This window comes from Capricornis sumatraensis, chromosome 1 (genome assembly GCF_032405125.1).
Source record: "Capricornis sumatraensis isolate serow.1 chromosome 1, serow.2, whole genome shotgun sequence".
Taxonomy (NCBI): domain Eukaryota; kingdom Metazoa; phylum Chordata; class Mammalia; order Artiodactyla; family Bovidae; genus Capricornis; species Capricornis sumatraensis.
Window position 1 is genome coordinate 109,517,114 of NC_091069.1, and position 25,366 is coordinate 109,542,479.

General features: G+C 48.5%; 1 protein-coding gene across 2 annotated transcripts in view; it reads right to left on the bottom strand.

Moving 5' to 3' along the window:
• EVA1C (eva-1 homolog C) overlaps positions 1-25,366 on the bottom strand; it is a 105,898-nt gene that overhangs the window by 47,567 nt on the left and 32,965 nt on the right. Inside the window, exons 2-3 of one of the 2 annotated variants that reach the window (XM_068978178.1) lie at positions 6,762-6,958; positions 3,538-3,661 (exon numbers count right to left, since the gene is read on the bottom strand). The exons of the other annotated variant lie outside the window; for it this stretch is intronic. Of the exons in view, the coding sequence (XP_068834279.1) occupies positions 3,538-3,661; positions 6,762-6,958 (321 nt within the window). The remainder of the gene's footprint in view (positions 1-3,537; positions 3,662-6,761; positions 6,959-25,366) is intronic. 2 annotated transcript variants of the gene reach the window in all.

The window sequence follows — 25,366 nt, forward strand, 5'->3', positions numbered from 1 at the left end:
GCTCAGAACACTTCCTTCCGCTGCCCAAGATCACAGATAGCCCCAAAGCAGACAAGAACATGAGCCCTAAATTCAAAGACCTGCTGCAACCGAAAATTCTCCAAAGGGATGAGATTTAAGGACGAGGTGAAGCATGGCACACAATCAAGGAAAGAAGATTCCAGTGAGGACTGCTGATAAAATACTCTCCAAACAACAAACACACAAATGTGCCCTGATGTGTAGCCTCAGCCGATTTCCCTGGTATAAACACTTCCGTTAAGGTGGCTGTCACTGCACACAAGTAAGGACGGGCCGAGAGGGGTAAACTGGCTCCCATGGTAAGGCTGGCTCTATGCGCCCTGGGTTCTGCAGTGGGGCCTTCGGACACTCAGAGTGTTATGCAGGGACGGGAACTGGGGCCATGGAGAAGAGCCTCTGGAGGTAAGTGCTACAGGAAAAGAGGGAGGAGGGTGTGGGGACCACCTCACTTCCACCACTGTTTCCTAAGAGCCCATAGGAACTCCAGCAAACTGCAGTGCCCCAGGTCACCAATGTCCATCCAGGTCACACAAGATGCTCTGGTCTGAACCCTTGTGTCCCCCTAAAATTCACTTGCTGAAATCCTAATGCCCATGAGATTAGGAAGTGGGATTAGGCAGCAGGAGGTGGGGCCTTTGGAAGGTGCTTAGGTCATGGGGGTGCACCCTCATGAATGGGGTTAGTGCCCTTACATACGGGACCCCAGAGAGATTCCTTGCCCTTCTGCCAAGTGTGGTTAGAGTAAAAAGGACGGCTGTCTATGAGAAGCAGGTCATCAGAAGATATCAAGTCTGTACCTTGATCCTGGCCTTTCCAGCACCCAGAATTAAGAGGAAGAAATTTCTGTTGATTGTAAGCCACTGCATTGATGGCATTTTGTGATAGCAACTCAGACGGACCGGGACACAGGGCTCGCCCCTCTAGTCTGTTACACATGAGGCAGCCAGAGGGGGCTTTACACCCATCTGAGGACCCTGCCTGCTTAATGCTGCCCTACAGGAAGACTCTGCCTTCTCCCTGGCCATCAGGGCCCTGAATCCTGCCCCACTCTCTGCCTGGTGCTTCTTTCTGCTCCCTCCAGGCCCCTGCACCTCCGGCAGCAGGCTCCTCTAAGGAGTGAGCTTTCTGTGCCCTGACCTGACCCCAGGAATTCCTCATCACTTGCTGGGAAAGTCTTCCCTGAACTGAGGTCAATCAGTTCCTCCTTTGAGCTTCTTGCACAGTATCAAGCGCACAGGGGTCTTCTGTAGATATTTTTTGAAGAGAGAGGGTCTTTCTGGGGAAAGGAGATGTTTGGCCTAGCAACTAAGACACGATCACGTATGCAAAGATTTGAATAAATGTTTTCTGGATGAAGGGACAATGGAAATCACTCAAGACAGAACAACCATCCGTGAACCCTCTGCCAGACGTGAGTTCTCTTCATAAGCAGGACCTGGCCACACCTGTGCACCTGTGCACCACAGCCTTAGTGAGGGTCTGATGAAGTGAAGTGGGCAGACAGGCCTCACTGCCCGCTGTAGACACAAGGCTGTGACCCGTACCAGCTTTCCCAGGGCCTGCTGATCTCACAGGGCCTTTACACTTCTTTCAGATGCTGGTCCTGCCCAGCCTCTTATCATGAGCAGTTTTCCAACAGAAAATGAGAGACACTATTGCAACAAATTGGCAGAAGTGGAAAAGAAGGCGAAGCTTAGGCAGACAAGGGTATGGCCAAGGGTGTCATCTTTTGGGGGTTCGGGGGGCTCTTTTCTGTTTTTTTTTTGCTGCGCTGGGCCTTTGTTAGAGCACAAGGGATCTTTAGTTGCTGCATATGGGATCTAGTTCCCGGATCAGGGATTGATCCCCCTGCACTGGGAATGCGGAGTCTTAACCACTGGACCACAAGGGAAGTCCCTGGTGTGGTCACTTCTGAGATCAGGTGCCTCTAAGAGTGTGGGCATCTAGAAGTGAATTTCCTGAGTCTACTGAGTGGGGGAGGAGTTGGTGAGAATTCCTGGGGGCGGGGCAGACTGTTCTGCAAAGTTTGGGTCTCCTTGTGGGAGTTTGCGAGTGTGTGTACTTGTGAGTGAGTGTGTGGCTACATGAGTGACAATGTGTATGTGTATAATACGGGTGTGATAGTATGCATGTGTGAGAGTCCAGGTGTGTGCATTGTGAGCGTGTGACAGTGGGTGGGGGCACATGTGAGTGTGAGTCTGGGTGTGTGTTTGAATGAATTGCTGCATTGTGGTGGCAATGCAGAATTTTCCAAAATTTCATCCCTGACCGTTGGCTAAATGTTGTTGCTAGCACACTGCTGTCTTTCCAACAAGTTTTTCAAGTATTACCAGGAACCTGTAATTACCTACGCTTCTCTCAGGCCCTCCATGCCTGGAGGTGTGACCTCCTCATGGAACAGCAATTATTTTGGGACTGCAACGGGTTAACCACAAAAGTGGTGTGCGTTAGAAAGGGGGGAGGTCAGTGGAGAAAGGTGCAAGAATCAGCATGGAAGAGGCTGGAGATGTCCCTGGAGGTCCAGTGGTTAACACTCCAAGTTCCCCTTGCAGGGGGTGCAGGTTCGATCCCTGGTTGGGGAACTGAGATCTCACACACTGCATACAATGGCCGGAAAATAAAAAAGGATAGAAAAGGTTGCTCCCACCCAGCCCTCTTGTTTCTCTCAGGAAAGATGCTGCTTCAGGATGGCCCACTGAGGACGAGAGTGGGAGGAAGCCAGCTCATATAGACCTGTCGCTGTGGGCTCAGGTGGTAGTTGTGCCATCGGCCACCCCAGAAGGACAAGCTGCCCTGCAGCTGAGGGGGTGGGGGAGCCTCATAACACGCCCTTCCCTGAAAAGGAGAACCAGCTCCCCATTTTTTGGGAAAAGCAACTGCAGTCTCTTGACGCCCAGTACCTTTAGCATCAGTACCACCGAGTTTTACATACTAGGAAGGATTTTTTTAAAAACTCAGGGGTGGGCTTCCCTGGGGGTCCAGTGGCTAAGAATCTGGCTGCCAATGCAGGGGACACGGGTTTGATCCCTGGTCTGGGAGGATCCCACATGTCGCATAGTAACTAAGCCCAGGTGCCATGACTACCGAGCCTGTGCTCTGAAGCCTACAAGCTGTAACTGCTGAGCCCACGTGCCACAGCTACTGAAGCCTGAGTGCCCTGGAGCCTGCACTCTGCAACAAGGAAGCCACTGCAGTGAGAAGCCGGCACCCTGTCCCCTCAACCAGAGAAAGCCTGCATGCAGCAAGAAAAAGCCCGCGTGCAGTAACGAGGACCCCAGCACAGCCAAATAACTAAATAAACAAGAGAATTAAAAAGAAGAAAACTCAGGGGCTTGCAAGAACGTACACAGGTAAGTGTGCACGCACACGAGGCTGGAACCCCAGCATGTCTGTTAATAAGCGTTTCAAAGCTGGACGAATACCAACTGGTCCACTGGCGGAGCGCTTTCATCAGGCTATGAATGAAACTGAAAGCCCACACCCCCACACACTCTGTCCCCCTCGGCAGTTACTTACTAGGTTGGCATTTAAAGGAGACCAGGAGGTATTTACTGCTTCCTGGACAAAGGTCAGGTCCAAAAACACGGCTATTGACCAGGAGGTGGCAGGCCCGCTGGTTCTGACACTCGTCCAGCACCTTCTAAAAGGAGAGGGTAGAAAAGGGACAGGCTTGAGAACCGCACGCAGCGTCTGCAGGACCCCACGCCTGGGCTGCTCTGGAAGGACGGGCACCTGCCTGCCTGGCCTGGGGCTCCCATTTAAAGCCTTCACACTGGTATCAGCTGAGTTTAAGACAGATGCCCCCACACAAGGCTGGTCGGATCGGCTCCCAGTCTCCCCATCGCTCCTCACAAAAGAATATCTGCTCCAACAGCGCCAAGCCTCCCACAGAAAACCAGTCTCCAATTAGCCTTGCCTGGCACCATTACTGAAGTTCTGGCAAATGAGTGACATCGTGGAGGCTCCTGGGGACATAAGCCATATCAAGGTAGAGGGTGGACTGGAAGAAACACAGATGTCCACCCCTACCCACCACTGCTGTGTGAAACAACCACAGCTACGCATCCTTAGAAGCGCCCAACACGGGTCACAGGACCTGTCAGCATTTGGAAGATTCCCGGGCTTCCCCGGCTTCTACCCTGGCTCAGGTGGTAAAAGAATCCACCTGCAAGGCAGGTGACCCGGGCTCGATCCCTGGGTTGGGAAGATCCCCTGGGGAAGGGAATGGCTACTCACTCCAGTATTCTTGCCTGGAGAATCCCATGGACAGAGGAGTCCGGAGGGCCAGAGTCCATTGAATCACAAAGAGACAGACACGACTGAGCGACTAACTCTTTCCCTTTCAGTTTTTGGAAACCCCGACCCAAATGCAGGTCAACACATGAAAATTAAAAAGTTGATCCTTACCCTCACCAACCTCAAGGACACAGGACCCACCCACTTCTGGGCGGTATCCCACCCAGCGGAACAAAACGCTTTCCTTCAAGCCTCTCCTGACCTTTCCCAGGCTGATCACACCTCTGTGAGTGAGTCTGCTCTGGGCAAGCTCGGGGACCACCCACCACTGGGTCTCAGGTAGGCCCCCGTCCCACTGCTGCCCTCTCAGTTCCCGTATGGATCAGGACCCCCTCATCATGAACACAGAGGTCCTCTACGCCAAGAACAGGAAAAACGCTCTCAAGAATCTACTTATTCCTGTTGGACTGAATTTAGTGCCAATTCACAAGCCTGTCTGGAGTCACCGTGTTCTCACAGTCGCCCATGGAATATCTCCGTGAAGGATGCTGGCCCTACCGGGTATTCTCTGTCACCTTAGGGCCCTCACAGTTGTGCATAAAATCAGGAAAAATGCCCAGGGAAACCCCCAAGGACCCCCAAAGGATGGTGCATATTCCTTGGCTGAGGGAATCATCAGCCCTTGCAAGGCTCCTCGTGTTACAACCACGGGACCCAAGGCAGCGCTCTTTCCAAAGTGTGTCAGAGCTGAGAGGTGCAGGGAGGGGACTTCCTGTAGCCATTTAGTCTCAGGATGAGGTGGGATGGGCAGGTGTCACCCTCCCTCCTAAGCTGGGCAACCGCCCTCCGAGGAAGCCCCTTGCGTCAGCTCTCAAACACAGGTTAAAAGAGGAAAGAATCTCTTAACCTCTGGAGGAAGAAGAGCAGTGCGCAGGGATGCTTCTGGCAAACGAGCCATCCGAACAACATCCGGACTGTGTTTACAAATGCTGAGTCGTCTGCCTGGTTACGGGAACATCCTCTTCCCTCAGGGTTGCCTGGCAGAGGCAGGCGCCCAGATCGGAGGATGAGGCTGGTGCCCGCGTGTGCCAGGAGTTCATACCTCCCCGAAGTAGGCACTTCCGCCCTGGTGGCACTGGTCACCGTTCTGTGAAAGCCCAAGGGAAAGCCTGGCGCCAGCCAGGTGGGCATGGGCTGCTGGACTGAGGAATGGGGACGTTCTCAGGGTGCAGGGAAGGCTGGAGGGAAGGTGGGGGATGCAAGGAAAGGAACTGCTCATCTCCAGAAGAAACACGTTGTCTCTCCTCAGGGCATGGAAACCAGGGATTCATTCAAACACATTTATGTGGTTTCCCGGTGGGTGTCTTCACCAGTCACGTGACCACCCGGATACGGCAGTGTTGGCATGAAGCCGTAAGTAGTCCAGGCAACAGAAACACCCTTCCGTTATCACATTCGGTTTGCTTCTCCTCTCCCAGCCTCAGGGAGAGCTGCGCCGTGTAGAAGCTGATCCCCTTTCTCCTCCGTCCTCTTCAGAAACTTACCGTTACTCTCATTTCTCACAACGGACCGAAATCAAGCGGACATCTAATTCACCAGCTACTCTAACCAGCCTTGACGTCAACGGATTCATAGGGAACTTCCGAGGCATTAAAAAAAAAAAAATCCAAACCCAAGTGACTCCATAACGTTGGCCAGCTAGTTATAGATGCTGAGGGAGCCAGGAAAGCAGGATGGAGGTTGTTTGGGTAACTGAAAGCAAGAATAGTTGAAAGTGATCATGGATACTGGGGTTGGCCAAAAGAGTTCTTTTGGGTTTTCTGTACGCTGTTACAGAATACCTTAGTTTTGACCTCCTCATAGACCAAGTATTTCCCCAATGCCAATCGAAAAAAGAATTGGCACCGCAACTCCACCCCCAATTCCTGGTATTATCAAGAGTAAACCAGCAGAGACTGCTCAACACAGATCCAAACCAGAATAACATGATTATCTACAACTGGAGAAGCAAACCATAAAAAATAACAAAGATGATTATTGATATTCCTCTTCCTTGAGTGCATTCTCTAAGAATCTGACCATGACCTCTGATGTCTGCCTTGCGGTTTCTACTAAAGCAGGCATTGCCTTTCCTTGTCTCCTGGGGGTGGGGTGGGGGTGGAGGGGCTGATGAGAGAAGTTAAGCCTCAAGGTTGAAACCCAGCATAATGGTAGCTTTATTGCATTTAGTGTTATTGCAGGGAGCAGCGTGCCTTTGAATAAATTCATTCTGCAAGTGTTTTAAGGGAGGGCTCCAGTAAGCAGGCATTCTGTATAGACTCAGAAGCAAAGACTAGCTCACTTGCCAAATTTGTGATCTGTCTACACGGAGATTTTCAGGGATCAAGTTTGCTTGGAGTGAACTGGGAAATCACAAGTATATACACAGAGAGAGGGACAGAACGGCAGAGGCAGAGAAAGAGAAAACCATTTGTCATCTTAGAACATCTTAGCAAAGGCAATACCTGCAGTGTGGTGGGCACCACACAGGTTAGGCTGTCTTCCCTCTGGGAGGCAGGCTGCTGCGGACTACACTTTTGGTAATCTTGCCCATAAAATGCCGACTGGACACTTATCGTGGAATGCCGAGGACACTGCAGATTCAAATGGTCCCCGTCACAGGCATAGGCGGTGTGGTTTTGCAGGAGTTTGGTTAGGTAACCTGGAAAATATTCAGCTGGGTTACAAGGGATATAGGAGTTCACCACTCCTTCATGGATTTCGGAGTGGGAGGACCTCGGCTCCCCTGGCGCGGGGGCTGGGCAGTGCGGAAGGTGTGGGCGGGGCTTCCTCCCCTGCTCCCCAGGACAGGACATCAGACAGAGCTGGGGACCGAAAGGGAGCAGATGCCGGCTTTTCTGTCTGGGCTGGAACCCTTGGTCTGGGCTGGCCCATGGCAAGGCTCCGAGAGCGTGTTCCCTCCAGGAAGCACTGAAGGGCTGGCCAGGAGGCAAGAAGTCCTGAAGCATCTCTATAACGTAGGAAGAAATGGCGAGTGGGTGTCCCTGGGGCATGTAAATGCCTGTCCTGAGGGAGACTTGGCTTTTCTGATCTCCCACTAGCTGGGCCAGGCCTTCCTGGAGCAAGGGGATGCCCGTTTTATTTTAGGAAACCAGTCCTGGGCCTCCCTCCGTCCTGAAGAAGAAAGTAAGGCAGGCATCCTGCCTAGGGTAAAGGACTTCTCTGAAGGGAGGGGGAGAGGGGATGCTAGGGCTCGGTTATGGGTCCAGCAGTGTCTCCCCCCAAATTGACCTTCACCAGGAACCTCAGCATGTGACCTTATTTGGACACAGGGTCATGGCAGATGTAATTAGTGAAGCTGAGATCAGGAGTGAGAAGGTCTCTGAATCCTATGTGACTGGTGTCCTGACGAGAAGAGAGGAAACACAGGGCGGCAGTCAGGTAAAGACTACAGTGATGTCTCTGCAAGCCAAGAACCTCCAGGGTGGTCAGGAGCCAATGGGAACTGGAAGACAGTAGGAAAGATTCTTTTTTCTTTTTTTTTTTAGTAAAAAAAAAATGTGTGTGTGTGTGTGTGTGTGTGTGTGTGTGTGTGGCTGTGCGATCTTAGTTCCCTGACCAGGGATAGAACCTGTGTCACCTGCAATGGAAGCTCAGAGTTTTAACCCCTGGACCACCAGGGAAGTCCCAGAAAAGATTCTTCCAGAGAAACTTTGAAGACAGCACGACCCTGCTGACACCTGATCTAGACTTCTGGCTTCCAGAACTGTGAGAGAATGTATTTCTGCTGTTTTCAGTCATCCAAGTTCACAGTCATTTGCTACAGCAGCCCCAGGAGACTTATACTGGCTCCCTGTCACCGCACCTCCAGCGAGGCTGGCTGCGTCGAAAAGGCCTTGGGCTCGGAGGAGCTGTGGACGGCCTGGCAGGCACCAGCGGCCTGGATGTTTTCTCAGAAAGGAGGAAGGAAGGTTCATCGGAGATGCAGATTCCTTTCCTCCTTCTCACACCTCATGAGGTCAATCGCGAGGTGGCTGGGAGGGAAGCCAGGGACTTTCTGGGGAGGTGTGTGGGAGACGGCTTGGCAGCGTCAGCCTTCGAGGGGAGGAGGGGGTGTGGAGGAAGGCAGCCTCCAAGTGCCCTAGTCCCCGCAGGGACGGGCCGTGCTCGAGCTATTCCTGCTTGGGTTTCAAAATCCTCTCTGAACCGTAATTCTTGACAAAAGGCACCTAGTCCAGCTCCCTGGGCTCCCCTGACGGTCACCAAGAAGGGACTCAGATGCTCTGCCCTAGATGGGGCTCACCTGCCAAAGCACACCTGCCCAGTGTGAAAGCAAAGACTGGGCGCCCTCACCAGTACTCTGCATTCAGACCTTAGGCATCCGGCTGTAATTCCTTTTTTCCTTCCCACCCACAACCACCATTGTAAGATCGGCCAAGGAATCAGCCACCCCGAATTAACTTCGCCCTGGAGAATCCCAGGGACGGGGGAGGCTGGTGGGCTGCCATCTATGGGGTCGCACAGAGTCGGACATGACTGAAGCGACTTAGCAGCAGTAGAGAAGTAAAGTCTAGCTTTGAGCAGCAAAACTGCCATTAAGCAGCAGGCCTGCGAATCAGGTGACATTAGTGGTAAAGAACCCGCTTGCCAATGCAGTAGATGTAAAAGATGTGGATTTGACCCCTGGATCCAGAAGATCCCCTGGAGGAGGGCACGGCAACCCACTCCAGCATCCTTGTCTGGAGAATCCCATGGACAGAGGAGCCTAGTGGGCTGCGGTCCATGGGATCACAAAGAGTTGGCCACGACTGAAGTGACTTAGCATGCACGCATGCATTGTGAGTCAGGACCCTGCTTGTTGGAATGTTGTTGCTTGTAAGGTGAACCCCTCGGGGCACTGAGAGGGACCAGGCAGAGATCCCTTGGTGATCCTAGGGCCCCAGGTCAGTGTCATCCTGTAGGGTGCACAGGTGGGCCCTCATGAAGCCATGATTTATGCAAGATTCTCTATGGGGTCTTAGGATCCGGGGAACTCAGGGTGGCTCTGAGGCTGCCCGCAGGCTGGTACCCACCCTGAAGCTTTCCAGGCTGGTACTCTCATCCCTGGGTCCCCTCAGCTTTGTTAATAAAATGTTCTTGTCCATCATACCCCATCCTTCATGGGGATGCTCAGCTGGCTGAAATCTTAAATCAGTTCTGGGAGCATGACCTCAGCTTAGTGTTTATGGTCTGTTTGAAAGGCCATGTGTTACTCTGGCTAAATGATATTAAGGCCCTGGGACAGATGGAGCCACAAGACCAAAGGGGCCTGACTCCCAGATTGATGAAGTGAATTGCTGCCTGCTGCACAGACTATCATGTGAGTGAGAAAGAAACTTCTGCTGTGTTCGGACTATCACCTTTCATCACCCAATTTGTCATGTGTTAATAGGTTGTCTTCAGGAAACAAACTTGATCTCCGTGGGACTGTTTGCATCAAAATACAACCAGACGCACAGCAATGGCCAGAGCCTCCCTGCTACAATCTTCATATCCTGAGAGTCATGTTCTGGAGACAGAAGCTCGATGCACAGAATTGATTAACTGGAGGTCTTTCCAGCCCTTTTGCACTTCAAGGAGAGAGGGGAGCCTCCTTCCCGATACATCAGTTCTGACACTCTACAAGTTCAGCAGGAAAACTTGCTCTAGACTCGGTCTAATTCCTTCTTTGGAAACCTAGGCCTAAGTCCAGCAATGGAATATTATTCATTCCTTGGACTGCAAGGAGATCAAACCAGTCAACCCTAAAGGAAAGCATCCCTGAATATTCATTGGAAAGACTGACACTGAAGCTGAAGCTCCAATACTTTGGCCACCTGATGTGAAGACTGACTCACTGGAAAAGACCCTGATGCTGGAAAAGATTGAGGGCAGGAGGAGAAGAGGGCGGCAGACGATGAGATGGTTGGATTGCATCACTGATTCAACGCACATAAGCTTGAGCAAACTCTGGGAGATAGTGGAGGACGGAGGAGTTTGTGTGCTGCAGTCTATGGGGTCACAAAGAATCAGACATGACTTAGTGACTGCACAACAACAGAAAATGAAATGAGCTATGAAGCCACAAAAGACATGGAGGAAATAAGACGTATATGATTAGTTGGAAGAAGCCAATTTGAAAAGGTTCCATACTGCATGATTCCAACTATATGTCATTCAGGAAAAGATGAAACTATGGACACAGTGAAGATATAAGTGGTTGCCAGGGGTTCGCGGGGGAGACAGGGATGAATAGGTGGAGCACAGGGAACTGTAGGGCGATGAAACCATCAAAGCCGGCCCAGCATCAAGAGAGAAACTCAGTATGAACCACGGACTCTGGGTGGCAATCTGGTGTCACAGCAGGTTCCCTGGTTGCGACAGTGCACCACTGGTGTGGGGTGTGTGGGATAGTGGGGGAAGCCGTGGGTGAAATCCCTGAACTTTCTGCTCAATTTCGCTGTGAACCTAAGTCTTCTCAGAAAGAAAGTCTATTTAAAAGGCAAAAATAATCTGGACTTCCCTGGTGGTCCACTGGTTAAGACTCTGCCCTTCCAATGCAGGGGGAACAGGTTTGAGCCCTGGTCAGGGAAGTGAGATCCCACATGCCGTTCGGTGTGGTCAAAAGAATTTTTAAAACTTTAAAATAAGATAATATAAAACATTTGTATGCAGTTTAAAAAAAAAAGGAAAAACTTTAAAAACCATCCATGCATCCCCAGGCTAGTATGACTTAAGGGAAGAGAGGGTTAGGTGACAGGGAGGGGACATGATGGGGAGTGTATGTGAGCTGGCAGAGCTCTTTCTTTCCTTAAAGGGCGGCTGCACATTTCACTGTGTCCAAGTTCACTGGCTGGGCACTCAGGATCTGTGCAAGTTTTTGTTGGGAGATAAATGTTTGTTTAAAAAACCTTTACCTGCAGCTTCATGACCAATACTTTATACTAATAAAGAAAGTCCAGGGAAAGCCCTTAAAACTATCCTCTGCCTCTGTCTCTAACTCTGCTTGTTGCTTTTCAGTTGCTCAGTTGTGTCCCACTCTTTGCGACCCCATGGACTGCAGCCTGCCAGGCTCCTCTGTCCATGGAATTTTCCAGGCAAGAATACTGGAGTGGGCTGCCATTTCCTTCTCCGGCGATCTTCCTGCCCCCGGGATTGACTGAACCCACATCTCCTGCATTGGCAGGCAGACTCTGCCTCGGAGCCACCTGGGAAACCCAGCTCTGTGCTTACCATGATGCAAACCTGTAGTCTGCAATTTAAGACTCTGCATGACATTATCCACCTGAAAGGAGAACCCTGAGCTGATGGTCTAACAGTTCTTGAGTCAGAGATTCCCTTATAAAAGTTAATAAGTGGAAGTCTAGGAGATGCTCGTGAGGACCGGCCATCAGCCTGCCCACATTAGGGCCCCCAGAGGTGCTTTCTATGCCCCATTCTCATTGGCTGTGTCAGAAGCTGCTAAGAGATCAAAAGAAGGACAGTTAGAACTACCACTGCTTTCAGCAACATGCGGGTCATCAAGGACCACTTTGAGGGGCATTTGGGCTGGTGAGTGGGTAATGGGAGCCTGTTTAGAAAAGGCTGAACGTGAGCAGAAGTTAAGAAAATGGGGACTTCCCTGGTGGTCCAGTGGTTAAGAATCTGCCCTGCAATGCAGAGGACATGGGTTCAGTCCCTGGTTGGAGAACTAAGATCCTACATGCCACAATGCAACTAAGTCCAGGCGCCACAGCTCGTGAACCCACAACCCGCAACTAGAGAATCCGTAGGCCACAACAAAAGATCCTGCGTGCTACAACTGAGACCCCACACAGCCAAATGAATAAATAAAAAATAAGCAAATGGCTCACCTGGTAGACAGAAGAATCCCCCACAAATGTCCACAGGGACCAGTCCCTAGAATCTATAAATATGTTACTTTACATCACAAAAGGGCTTTTGCAGTTATGATTAATTGAAAGATCTTGAGATGGCAAGACACCTTGGATGATCTGGGAGACACCAGTATGTTTCCAAGGTCCTTATAAGACGGAGGCAAGAAGACCAGAGTCAGAGGAAGGAGGTGTAGCCACTGAACTAGAGGTTGTACCATGAGCCAAAAATGCAGGCGGTATCTAGAAACTGGGAAAGACAAGGAAACAGATGGTACCCTGAATTCCCCCAAAAGAACACAGCATTGCCAACACCTTGATGTTAGACTTCTGACCTCCAGAACCGTAAGAGAATCAGTTTATGCTGGGTGAAAATGAGAGCAGCCACAGGAAACTACGAGTTTGTACAGATGACCCTTATAATGACTTGGTGAAGATGAGGAGAGGAAGAAGGCTTAGTCATAAGGACTGATGACCAGGGAGAGATTTTTCAATAATTACGACTGGGTTGAGGTTGGGAGAGAACCTATGTATGTCCATGTGTGTGTGTATAAATACAAAGGCACAGGAGTCCGAGGTCATATTTAAACTACATTTCTAACTGTGGGTTAGGATCAGACAAATTTGAAAGGGGGTGTTGGCAAGAGAAAGCTGGAAATGATGAACTGTGGGCTCCAAGCTAAATATGGGTAAGGTGGGACTTCCCTGGAGGTCCAGTGGTTAAGCATCTGTCTGCCAATGCAGGGGACATGGGTTCGATCCCTGGTCCAGGAAGATCACACATGCTGCGGGTCTACTAAGCCCATGTGCTGGAACTACTGAAATCCGAGCAACTGGAGCCTGTGTTCCACAACAAGAGAGGTCACCACAATAGGGAGCTGAGGGCAGCCCCCACTCACCACAACTCGAGAAAAGCCCGCTTGGAACAGTGAAGACCCAGTGCAGCCAGAAATAAACCAATAAGTACATTTTAAAGAAATAAGCAAATAAATACAGGGAAAGAGGCAGTCACAGCAGAGGACCAGGGGCACAGAGGTCTGCTGAGATCCACAGGGTCAGTGGGGGCAGTCATACCAGCAAGCCGGAGAGGACCCCACGGCCCAAAGTTGCTTGATCAGATTTCAAGGTGGAGCAGTTACAAATGATGGAAATGGACATGGCGGAGGGTGTAAGAAGTCAGTGTAGGAAGAGGTTCTTGGGAAAGAGGACCCCAGGAGCTGGGAAGATGCCCTCTGGATCAGCCATCTCACAGGATAAAGGTGAGAACTGTGGGGGAGCCGAGCCCACTGCCAAGGCTGACCTTGAATGAAGTGCAGAGAGCGGACGACTTGCTCCCAAACTAAAGCCCCTTCCAGCATGCAATCACCCTCCCCACTGAGCATGCCCACCCTTTCCAGTGTGTTGGGCTGAGTCAGCACATCACTGAGCACCTTCATTCAGGATGGGCCTCCAAGGTGGCCCTAGGGATATAAAGGACCCACCTACCAAGGAGGAGATGCAGGAGACGCAGGTTTGATCCCTGTTGGGAAGATCCCTTAGAGGAGGAAATGGCAACCCAGTCCAGCATTCTAGCCTGGAGAATCCCCATGGACAGAGGAGACTGGCGGGGCCCATAGGGTCACAAAGAGTCAGACAGTACTGAAGTGACTCAGCACACATGCCATTCAGGATGCACTAATGAAACCCACAGGCAGGGTGGCTTATGAACAATGGAATTCATTTCTCACAGTTCTGGGGGCTGGAAGTCCAAGATCAAGGGACCAACACAGTCACGTTCTGGTGAGGGCCCTCTTCCTGGTTTACAGATGGCCTCTTCTCACTGTGGAAGGGCCAGGGGAACTCTATGGGTCTCTTCCTTAAGAGAGTCATGGGATTAGTGAATCCCACTCACAAAGGCTGGGGAAGATTGAAGGCAAAGGAAGAAAGGGGTGGCAGAGGATGAGATGGTTGGATAGCGTCACCGCCTCAATGGACATAAACTTTGGCAAACTCTGGGAGACGGTGAGGGCTGCAGTCCATGTGCTCCTAAAGAGTGGGACACAACTTAGCAACTAAACGACCATTCATGAAGGCTCCGCCCTCAGGACTTTAGCTCCACCCTTGGCCCCACCTCTTAATACCCTCCCTTTGGGAGTTAGGATTTCAATATGTTGGAGTGGGGGTGGGGCAGGGGGCTGGGGAATACACACACATTCAGACCATAGCACTTAGCTTCCCCCATACCTCGGTTTCTTGGCTGGGGTCCTTTTTAAAAAATTAATATAACAACCTAATTTTATTTAATTTGTTTTCTCTTTTTTTTGTTCCTCCACATGGTATGTGGGATATTAGTTTTCTGACCAGGGATCAAATCCATGCCCCCTGAATTAGAAGCACAGAGTTTTAACTACTGCACTGCCAGGGAAGTCCCCAGATGGGATCCTTTTTAAAGATGCAGCTTTTGTTAAGAGTTCTCTCTGGATCAAATGCCCCATCACGCTGGGTCAGTCAAAAATGCTTTATGTGTTAATACTCTCAGCCAGCGTTTTCACTGTCTGATTGCCTATTTGTGGGCAAATATTTACTACTCTGAAAGAAGGCGAAAGTGCACACTCTGTTAAGAAATCGCTCCTCAGAATCTGGAATGGCCTGGAAATGCTCCATTGACCCTTGTTTAAACTGGGGGAGAGGGAGCAGTGGGAAGGTGTCGTCTCTCTTCCCTGGTGAACCCTTCACCATCTATCAGCAGAAATTCCTACAGCCCCAGCCACGGCTCGCACCTTCCACAAAGGCACATCCAGAGAGGCTTCAGCTAGGCAAATCTTAGAGGAGTTTAGATAAAGGCTTTGATGTTTTCCTGTTTCTAAAGGTGGGTGAGAGGTCCATGGGAAAGAACCCCTAAGAGGAACAGAACCTCTTCTCCATCTTCAGAAAGACCCAGGGAAGACAGTCTTGGAATCATCATGCCCAGTGCATTTCCAAGGAAAAAACCCATTTATACACAAATAATCCAGGGAGCCCTGAAGAACCAAAGAATCAGGGAGCCAGGGTGGGTGGGGCGGTGGAGGGAGCGGGGAGACAACGTGTTCTATGGAAGGAGCAGGTGTTACGCTGGGGGGAAAGAAGGGTCTATCCAAATTAAGGCTTCCCAGGTGGTGCAGTGGTAAAGAACCCACCTGCCAATGCAGGAGATGCAGGTTCGATCCTTGGGTCAGGAAGATCCCCTGGAGAAGGAAATGGCAACCCACTCCAGTATTCCTGCCTGGGAAATCCCATGGACAGAGGAGCCTGGCGGGCTGCATTCCATGGGATTGCAAGAGTCAGACACAATTGAGTGAGCACGCACCCAAAATTAATCTTGGAACATACGCGTTAAACCAAGGCAAACTGTTCTTGCCCTTCAGGACTTCTCTGAATCACAGAGACCCCTCTGTGCACTGGAATGTGAGAACGGACATACAGCTGGAATCTCACCCACATATTTGATCAGTTCCCCCCGGCCCCATTAGCATCTGAGGGTTACTGTTAAGCGCACCATTCTGAAGGGAATATATACTGCGTCTGTAGTGGTCAGAGTTACATGGTCAGAGCTAAGAGGTGCATCTAACTTGGATGGTTTCAGAAGGCATTTCAGAATCCCATACAGCTGGAACATCCTCATCCTGAAGCAGGGGGATGGGCAGGGAGGAAGTGGGAGGAGCACAGAGGATTAAAAGCCCCGAGGCCAGGGTTCAACCTAGGATTACGGTGTGTGACTGTGACCATCACCTCTCAGAATTGGTGGGGACAGTATCTTCCATCACCCATAAACCACTGCCTGACACTAAGGTATTGCTATCATAAAGTAAATCTTTTTAAGATTTTTTTTCTGTGTGTGTATAGACCATTTTAAAACTCTTTATTGAATCTGTTACAATATTGTCTCTGTTTTATATTTTGGCTCTTTGGCCACAAGACATATGGGTTCTCAGGAATCCAACCAGGGGTTGAAACCACACCCCCTGCAGCAGAAGGCAAAGTCCTAACCACTGGACCACCAGGGGAGTGAGCCCCTCCCACACAGTCAATCTTGAAGAACATGGATTTACTCAGCGCTCTCATTGATTCGATGCAAATCACAAGCCTAGCCAGACCTCTCTGCTCTGAGCCCCAGTGGTTGTATGGTCAACTCAAAAACAAGCACACAGCCCCAGTAGCAGCCATCACGCAATGTCCAGAAATGTCAGCAATGTCACTTGCTGAGCTTGGAAGAAAAAGAAAATTTTCCTCACTTCTTTGCTTCTCCTCTTTCCTTCTTGTTCTTTCTCTTTTTACTTCTTTTAAATAAATAAGGTTTCAGTTCAGTTCAGTTCAGTTCAGTCGCTCAGTCGTGTCCGACTCTTTGCGACCCCATGAATCGCAGCACGCCAGGCCTCCCTGTCCATCACCAACTCCTGGAGTTCACTCAGACTCACATCCATCAAGTCAGTGATGCCATCCAGCCATCTCATCCTCTGTTGTCCCTTTCTCCTCCTGCCCCCAATCCCTCCCAGCATCAGAGTCTTTTCCAATGAATCAACTCTTTGCATGAGTTGGCCAAAGTACTGGAGTTTCAGCTTTAGCATCATTCCTTCCAAAGAAATCCCAGGGCTGATCTCCTTCAGAATGGACTAGTTGGATCTCCTTGCAGTCCAAGGGACTCTCAAGAGTCTTCTCCAACACCACAGTGAAAAAGCATCAATTCTTTGACGCTCAGCTTTCTTCACAGTCCAACTCTCACATTCATACATGACCACAGGAAAAACCATAGCCTTGACTAGAGGGACCTTTGTTGGCAAAGTAATGTCTCTGCTTTTCAATATGCTATCTATGTTGGTCATAACTTTTCCTCCAAGGAGTAAGCACCTTTTAATTTCATGGCTGCAGTCACCATCTGCAGTGATTTTGGAGCCCCCAAAAATAAAGTCTGACACTGTTTCCACTGTTCCCCCATCGATTTCTCATGAAGTCATGGGACCAGATGCCATGATCTTCGTTTTCTGAATGTTGAGCTTTAAGCCAACTTTTTCACTCTCCTCTTTCACTTTCATCAAGAGGCTTTTTAGTCCCTCTTCACTTTCTGCTATAAGGGTGGTGTCATCTGCATATCTGAGGTTATTGATATTTCTCCTGGCAATCTTGATTCCAGCTTGTGCTTCTTCCAGCCCAGCGTTTCTCATGATGTACTCTGCATAGAAGCTAAATAAGCGGGGTGACAATATGCAGCCTTAACATACTCCTTTTCCTATTTGGAACCAGTCTGTTGTTTCATGTCCAGTTCTAACTGTTGCTTCCTGACTTGCATATAGATTTCTCAAGAGGCAGGTCAGGTGGTCTGGTATTTCCATCTCTTTCAGAATTATCCACAGTTTATTGTGATCCACACAGTCAAAGGCTTTGGCATAGTCAAGAAAGCAGAAATAGATGTTTTTCTGGAACTCTCTTGCTTTTTCCATGATCCAGCAGATGTTTAAGAAGCCACTAATATTTAGTGGCTCAGTGATAAAGAATCCTTCTGCCAATGCAGGAGACTCAGGTCCAACCCTGGGTTGGGAAAATCTCCTGGAGGAGAAAATAACAACCCACTCCAGGATTCTTGCCTGGGAAATCCCATGGACAGAGGAGCCTGGCGGGCTACAGTCCATGGGGTCGCAAAGATTCAGACACGACTTAGTGACTGAGAATACACACAGTATTTAGAAGAGACCAAACATGCTCCAGATTCTTCCTCTTTTTTTCCCCCTGCAGCCAGAAGCCCTCCACTAAAGTCCAAGTTTCCCAAGGGCTGAGGTTGCCTGAGTCAGTCCAAGCTCAGGATGTAAATATATCCCTCCCTGGCTGCACATCTGCATGCTCAAGTCCTCTAATCACCAGGGGCCAATTTCACAACCTTACTTCTGGGAAGAGAATGGAATTCAATTGTATTGTCCTTGTTCTTCCCACCCCTGATTTTCTTACAATAAAGGAGCACCCTTCAGTCCCTTAATGCTTTAGATAAGAGACTACACCCTTTTATTCACAAATATTCAAAAGTGTTTCTACATGTTTGAAGTTCTTTTCCAGAAAAGAGTTTTTTTTTTTTTTTTCTTTTCTGTAGGCGAGGGTGTTTAGTGAATTGGCTGGAGCAGGAGAAGGGGGCAGCCCACGTGGCTTTAGAGCAATGAGTCAGTGAGTCTGAGGACGCAGCAAAGGCCCCCGGTGGATAAAGGGCTCAGGGCTGGGCACCGCACCCCCAAGAGCATTAAGATCAAAAGTGAGTTTAGCCTTTAAGTCTCTTCTTCAGTGCCAGGTTTGGCTCAAAAAAGTTGACTCCAGAGTTTAATTAGGAGAACTAGAGATCGGACGTCTCCTAGATGTCTGACAGGGAATCACAAAGACAGGGACGACTGAGGTAGCTACGCTGCTCTTAAGTGAGGCACTCAGATCCTGGGCCCAAAACAAAACAGCAGGGCACAGAGGTGAAGTGAGAGTCTAGGCAGGGCAGAGGCAATACAGTTCTTCCCAAGCACCAGGGAGAAGCAGGTTTTCCAGGTCTCTGACAGTGGAAAGTCCCAGCTAATAGCAAGAGGGCAGAAATAATGCTGGCGACTTGACGGTGGGGCGCTGGAGACTCCTCATGTGACCCTCTACTCCCTCTGTCTCATCTGCCGTCACACATGGAAGACAAAGCAGGCAAGGACAGGGGCCTCCCTAGTGGTCCAGTGCTTAAGAATCCACTTTTCAACGCAGGGGACACGAGTTCGATTCTTGGTTAAGGAATTAAGATCCTACCTGCTGCAGAGCAACTAAGCCTGTGTGCCACAACCACTGAGGCTTCCAGATGCAGTGAGTGAGCCCACATGATGCAAGGAAGACCCTGAGTGCCACGACTTAGGGCCAGCACAAATAAAGAAACAAGTGCTTTTTAAAAACAAGTTTATTAGCCATCTGTATGTCTTCTTTGGAGAAATGTCTATTTACCCATTTTTTGATTGGGTCGTTTATTTTTCTGGAATTGAGCTGCAGGAGTTGCTTGTATATTTTTGAGATTAGTTGTTTGTCAGTTGCTTCATTTGCTATTATTTTCTCCCATTCAGAAGGCTGTCTTTTCACCTTGCTTATAGTTTCCTTTGTTGTGCAGAAGCTTTTAAGTTTAATTAGGTCCCATTTGTTTATTTTTGCTTTTATTTCCAATATTCTGGGAGGTGGGTCATAGAGGATCCTGCTGTGATTTATGTCGGAGAGTGTTTTGCCTATGTTCTCCTCTAGGAGTTTTCTAGTTTCTGGTCTTACGTTTAGATCTTTAATCCATTTTGAGTTTATTTTTGTGTATGGTGTTAAAAAGTGTTCTAGTTTCATTCTTTTACAAGTGGTTGACCAGTTTTCCCAGCGCCACTTGTTAAAGAGACTGTCTTTAATCCATTGTATATTCTTGCCTCCTTTGTCGAAGATAAGGTGTCCATAGGTGTGTGGATTTATCTCTGGGCTTTCTATTTTGTTCCATTGATCTATATTTTTGTCTTTGTGCCAGTACCATGACTGTGGCTTTGTAGTAAAGCCTGAAGTCAACCAGGTTGATTCCTCCAGTTCCATTCTTCCTTCTCAAGATTGCTTTGGCTATTCGAGGTTTTTTGTATTTCCATACAAATTGTGAAATTATTTGTTCTAGCTCTGTCAAAAATATCGCTGGTAGCTTGATAGGGATTGCATTGAATCTGTAGATTGCTTTGGGTAGTATACTATATTGATTCTTCCAATCCATGAACATGGTATATTTCTCCATCTATTAGTGTCCTCTTTGATTTCTACATCACTCACTATCAGAGAAATGCAAATCAAGACCACAATGAGGTACCATTTCACACCAGTCAGAATGACTGCGATCCAAAAGTCTACAAGCAATAAATGCTGGAAAGGGTGTGGAGAAAAGGGAACCCTCCTACACTGTTGGTGGGAATGCAAACTAATGCAGCCACTATGGAGAACAGTGTGGAGATTCCTTAAAAAACTGGAAATAAAACTGCCTTATGACCCAGCAATTCCACTGCTGGGCATACACACCAAGGAAACTAGAATTGAAAGAGACACGTGTACCCCAATGTTCATCACAGCACTGTTTATAATAGCCAGGACACGGAAGCAACCTAGATGTCCATCAGCAGATGAATGGATAAGAAAGCTGTGGTACATATACACAATGGAGTATTACTCAGCCATCAAAAAGAATACATTTGAATCAGTTCTAATGAGGTGGATGAAACTGGAGCTGATTATACAGAGTGAAGTAAGCCAGAAAGAAAAACACCAATACAGTATACTAATACATATATATGGAATTTAGAAAGATGGTAATGACAACCCTGTATGTGAGACAGCAGGAGAGATGCAGATGTACAGAACAGACTTTTTGACTCTGTGGGGGAGGGAGAGGGTGGGATGATTTGGGAGGATGGCATCGAAGCATGTATAATGTCATATGGGAAGCGAATCGCCAGTCTAGGTTCGACGCGGGATGCAGGATGCTTGGGGCTGGTGCACTGGGGAATGGCCAGGGGAATGGTTAGGGGGGTGGGGGTGGGAAGGGGGTTCAGGAGTGGGAACTTATGTACACCCGTGGCGGATTCATGTTGATGTATGGCAGAGCCAATACAGTATTGTAAAGTAAAAATAATAATAATAATAAACAAATTTAAAATTACTAATTAAAAATAGATTAAAAAGAAATAAATTTTAAAAATAAAAAAGTTAAAAAAAATAAAATGAAAACAAGTTTAAAAAGAGAGAGACAAGGACAAACTCTGAAGACCCAGAAGATGGGGAAAGCCCAAGACAGAAGGAACCAGGTGCCTGAATGACCACATGGAGCATAGCCTCCCCGCTTGTCCAGTTCCACTAGACCACGGCATGAGCAGGAAAGAGGGCTTTATCCTCATTATCCCAGCAAGATTTGGCAGTTGTGTTGTGGGTTTCAGCAGCTAACCTACCCTGACTAATGGTCTGGCATTCTGTCACCTGGGACTTGTGTTAAGTAGGAATCTACTAAGTCTTTGAGGAGTATACAAAAACTTTCAGCGTTTTAGTGTTTATCTCATTGATTTGTGATGGTGCTGTTGACAACATTCCACATGACTTTCAATCCTCATTTAGGGGAATCATTGAGCTAAGGGCTTCCCTGGTTGCTCAGACAGGAAAGAATCTGCCTGCAGTGCAGGAGACCTGGGTTCAATCTGTGGGTCAGGAAGATCCCCCAGAGAAGGGAATGGCTACCCACTCCAGTATTCTTGCCTGGAGAATTCTATGGATGGAGAAGACTTCGGGCTACAGTCCATGAGGTTGCAAAGAGTCAGACACAACTGAGAGGATAACACTTCCTTTGAGCTAAGACCTTGCTATCATTGAAGTGACTTAAAAGATAAAACGCACTGTGTGCTGTGCTTAGTTGCTCAGTCTGTCTGACTCTTTGCAGCCCCAGGCACAGCAGCCCACCAGGCTCCTCTGTCCAAGGGATTCTCCAGGCAAGAATACTGCAGTGGGTTGCCATTTCCTCCTCCAGGGGATCTTCCCAACCTAGGAATCAAACCTGCATCTCTTGCATTGGCAGGCAGATTCTTTACCGTTGTGCCACCTGGGAAGCCCCAGAATTAAATTACTAAGGAGATAAAAAGGATTAGAGGTCTCATTGATTAGCCAACTAATCACCACTCTTCACAATGCCACTGACTTTTTGAAACTTAGAAAAAAAACTTTCAGTGAAAGTGTGAAGCAGAGACTAAGTGGGCTTTTATGGAATGCTCATTAATCAGGCAAGTTTCCCGGTGCTGGTGAGTGTGGGAAGCAGATGGGACAGTGGGCAGAGTGCTGCGGTGCCCCAGAGAATGCTGGCCCCGGATAAAAGTGCCAAAGCACAGATGTGGCGGCCACAGGCTGGGAGGTAGGGAATTGGGGCTTTGAGACCCCTCAGGCCCGGAGCTTTTCAGGGATGTTAAACCTAACTCTTTTACATCTCAGTGTCTCATCTGTAGTACAGTGATAGACAGACAAGTCTGGCATGCAGTCCATGGGGTCACAAAGAGTCGGACATAACTGAAGGGCTGAACTGAATTGATACCTACTTTAGGGGCTTCCCAGGTGGCGCTATGGGTAAAGAATCTGCCTGCCAGTGCAGGCTAGACATAAAAGGGTTTGATCCCTGGGTCGGGAAGATCCCCTGGAGGAGGGCATGGCAACCCGCTCCAGTATTCTTGCCTGGAGAATCCCATGGACAGAGGAGCCTCGTGGGCTATAATTCATAGGGTTGCACAGAGTCAGACATGACTGAAGCGACTTAGCATGGCAAGAGCAGCTTGCACAGTGACTGGGCATGCCAGTTTCATTCCCTGAGGGACAGCATGAGTGTACAAGGAAGAAAAGACTGGAAGTCCAATCTCTATGGAAAAGGGAGCCCCAAAACAGGCAAAGACAAGCAGCACAAAATCTGCTGCTTCCAAGCTTAGCCTGGGTTTGGATTTAAGATAAGACATCTGGTAGCAGAGTAGATGATGCCTGTTTTCACATTTTATAAAACTGCCCAAGAACAGGCTCTTACTCATGATGAGGGTTATACCATTATTCATTTGTCCCCAGGTTTGAAGGTGCCATGGAAGCTTTTTTATACACATGAGCACACTTCCAAAAAGAACTGGCTGAGTGCTAATTTGGAAATGTTTGCTGGCTTCTGATACATTCCTTTGAACCTACAAATTTAGAAAATCCAGTTTTCTATCACTTTTTTCAGCAAACTCAAGCCATTACATTCTCTTTGACAATAAAGCTGCTTGATTTTCTTCAGTTCAGTTCAGTTCAGTGGCTCAGTCGTGTCTGACTCTTTGCAGCCCTGTGGACTGCAGCACATCAGGCTTCCCTGTCCATCACCAACTCCTGGAGCTTGCTCAAACTCATTGAGTCAGTGATGCCATCCAACCATCTCATCCTCTGTCATCCGCTTCTCCTCCCACCTTCAATCTTCAATGCTTGAGTTTCTTAAAACCAGATAAAAATACAAAATTTTTAAAAGTTTTATTTATTTATGTCTGTGCTGGGTCTTCACCACTGTACGTGAGCTTTTTTCTGCTTGTGGGGAGCATGGGCTGCTCTCTAGTCGTGGCACATGGCTTCTCATCGCAGTAGCTTCTCCTGTTGCAGAGGACAGACTCTGGAGCACAGGCTCAGCGGTTGTGACACAGGGGCTTAGCTGCTCTGAGGCATGTGAGATCTTACCAGAGCAGGGATCGAACCCACGTCTCCTGCAGTGGTAGGCGGATTCTTTACCACTGAGCCACCAGGAAAGTCAAAAAAAAAAAAAAAATCCCACCTATTTCTAAAGGCACATAACCTACAAAATTTGCCATGCTTGCCATCGTTTCAAGAGCATATAAAGAAACCCCATAGTTTATGTGGTTAAAAATATTCTCAAATTTTGATCAATAATAATGGAGAAAATGGAAATTAGTTGCTAACGTTTGACAAGAAAGGTGACAGCCCCCAGCTCTCTGTGACTTTTCCGCCCTGAGGACTGAACACTTTTTCATTTTCCATGAGTGCCACATGGCACCCAGGTTCCATTTACCCACTTCTCATATTTAATTCTCATATTTAATTCTGGTTTCCAGCAATCACTCATTCAATGATCTCTTATTTTGTTAGTTTTTCTCTCTACATCTCCTTTTTTCTCTGCTCACTGGCCCAAATCGCATACTATGCCCATGTATATTCATACATATGAAGTGGGTTTTTCTGTGTGAAGCCCAGCTGTGTATTTATACATATGGATCAGGTCCTTATGTCTAAGCATTTGTCTACATACGTCAATCCATTATACGGCGTTCAACTCCACTCAAACAAAGAAATCTAAAGTCCTTGTGAGATTGAGGCCTTCCTCCACTACCTATCTGACTTCATCCTTATTTATTTGGCTGTGCCGGGCCTTAGTTGTGGCACATGGGATCTTTAGCTGTGACATGTAAACTCTTAGCTGTGGCATGTGGAATCCAGTTCCCTGACCAGGGATCGAACCCTGGCATCCTACATTGGTAGCGTGGAGTCTTAGCCGTTGAACCACCAGGAATGTCCCTGACCTCATCCTCATAACTCTCCCCCTCAGCTCTGGCCACTGTGGTCTTGTTTCTCAACACTGCCGTGTACACTCCCACCTCAGGACCTTTGCTTTGGCTGTTCTGTTCACCAGAAAGCTTCTTCCCTCTAATATGTATTTTCCCCCTCCCTCCCTTCATCCTGCCCTTTGTGCAAAGGTGACCTTATCAGAAAGGCTTCCCTGGCTGCTCTGAGAAGCAGGCACTACCTGCCCCCCCAGGCTTGATTCTGCTGCCTTCCACTCCATGCCCCTTCTGCATGGAAGTGGGAACATTGTTTTATTAACTGCTGTATTCCCAGAACCTAGAAAGAGTCTGACACAGAGTTGGAAGGCAATGGATAGTTTTTAAATGAGTGAGTAAGCCCAGCAGAGCAAGACCAGAGGAGAATGGCTGAGTAGTAAGTAGATTCTGATTAATCCTCACAGTGCTGACATCACCCAGTCCTCATAGATCTTGCTAGGTAATTGTGTTGGCAATTTTGAAGATCTGTATTCCTAATGGAATGGGCCTTAACACGCCCACAAACAGGCTGTGAGCATCCCACCCAGGCAACCAGGTGCACTGGTGTGATAAGACTAGTCTCTACCACATGCTCTCCTGAGTTTGACCTCAGTTCAGTTCAGTTTAATCACCCAGTCATGTCTGACTCTTTGTCACCTCATGGACTGCAGCACTCCAGGCCCCCCTGTACATCACCAACTCCCGGAGTTTACTCAAACTCATGTCCATCATGTTGGTGATGCCATCCAACCATCTCATCATCTGTCATCCACTTCTCCTCCCACCTTCAATCTTTCCTACCATCAGAGTCTTTTCAAATGAGTCAGCTCTTCGCATCAGGTGGCCAAAGTATTGGAGTTTTGGCTTCAGCATCAGTCCTTCCAATGAATATTCAGGACTGGTTTCCTTGATGATGGACTAGTTGGATCTCCTTGTGGTCCAAGGGACTCTCAAGAGTCTTCTCCAACATCACAGTTCAAAAGCATCAATTCTTCGGTGCTCACCTTTCTTTATAGTCCAGCTCTCACATCCATACATGATGACTGGAAAAACCATAGCTTTGAAGACAGACCTTTGTTGGTAAAGTAATGTCCCTGCTTTTTAATATGC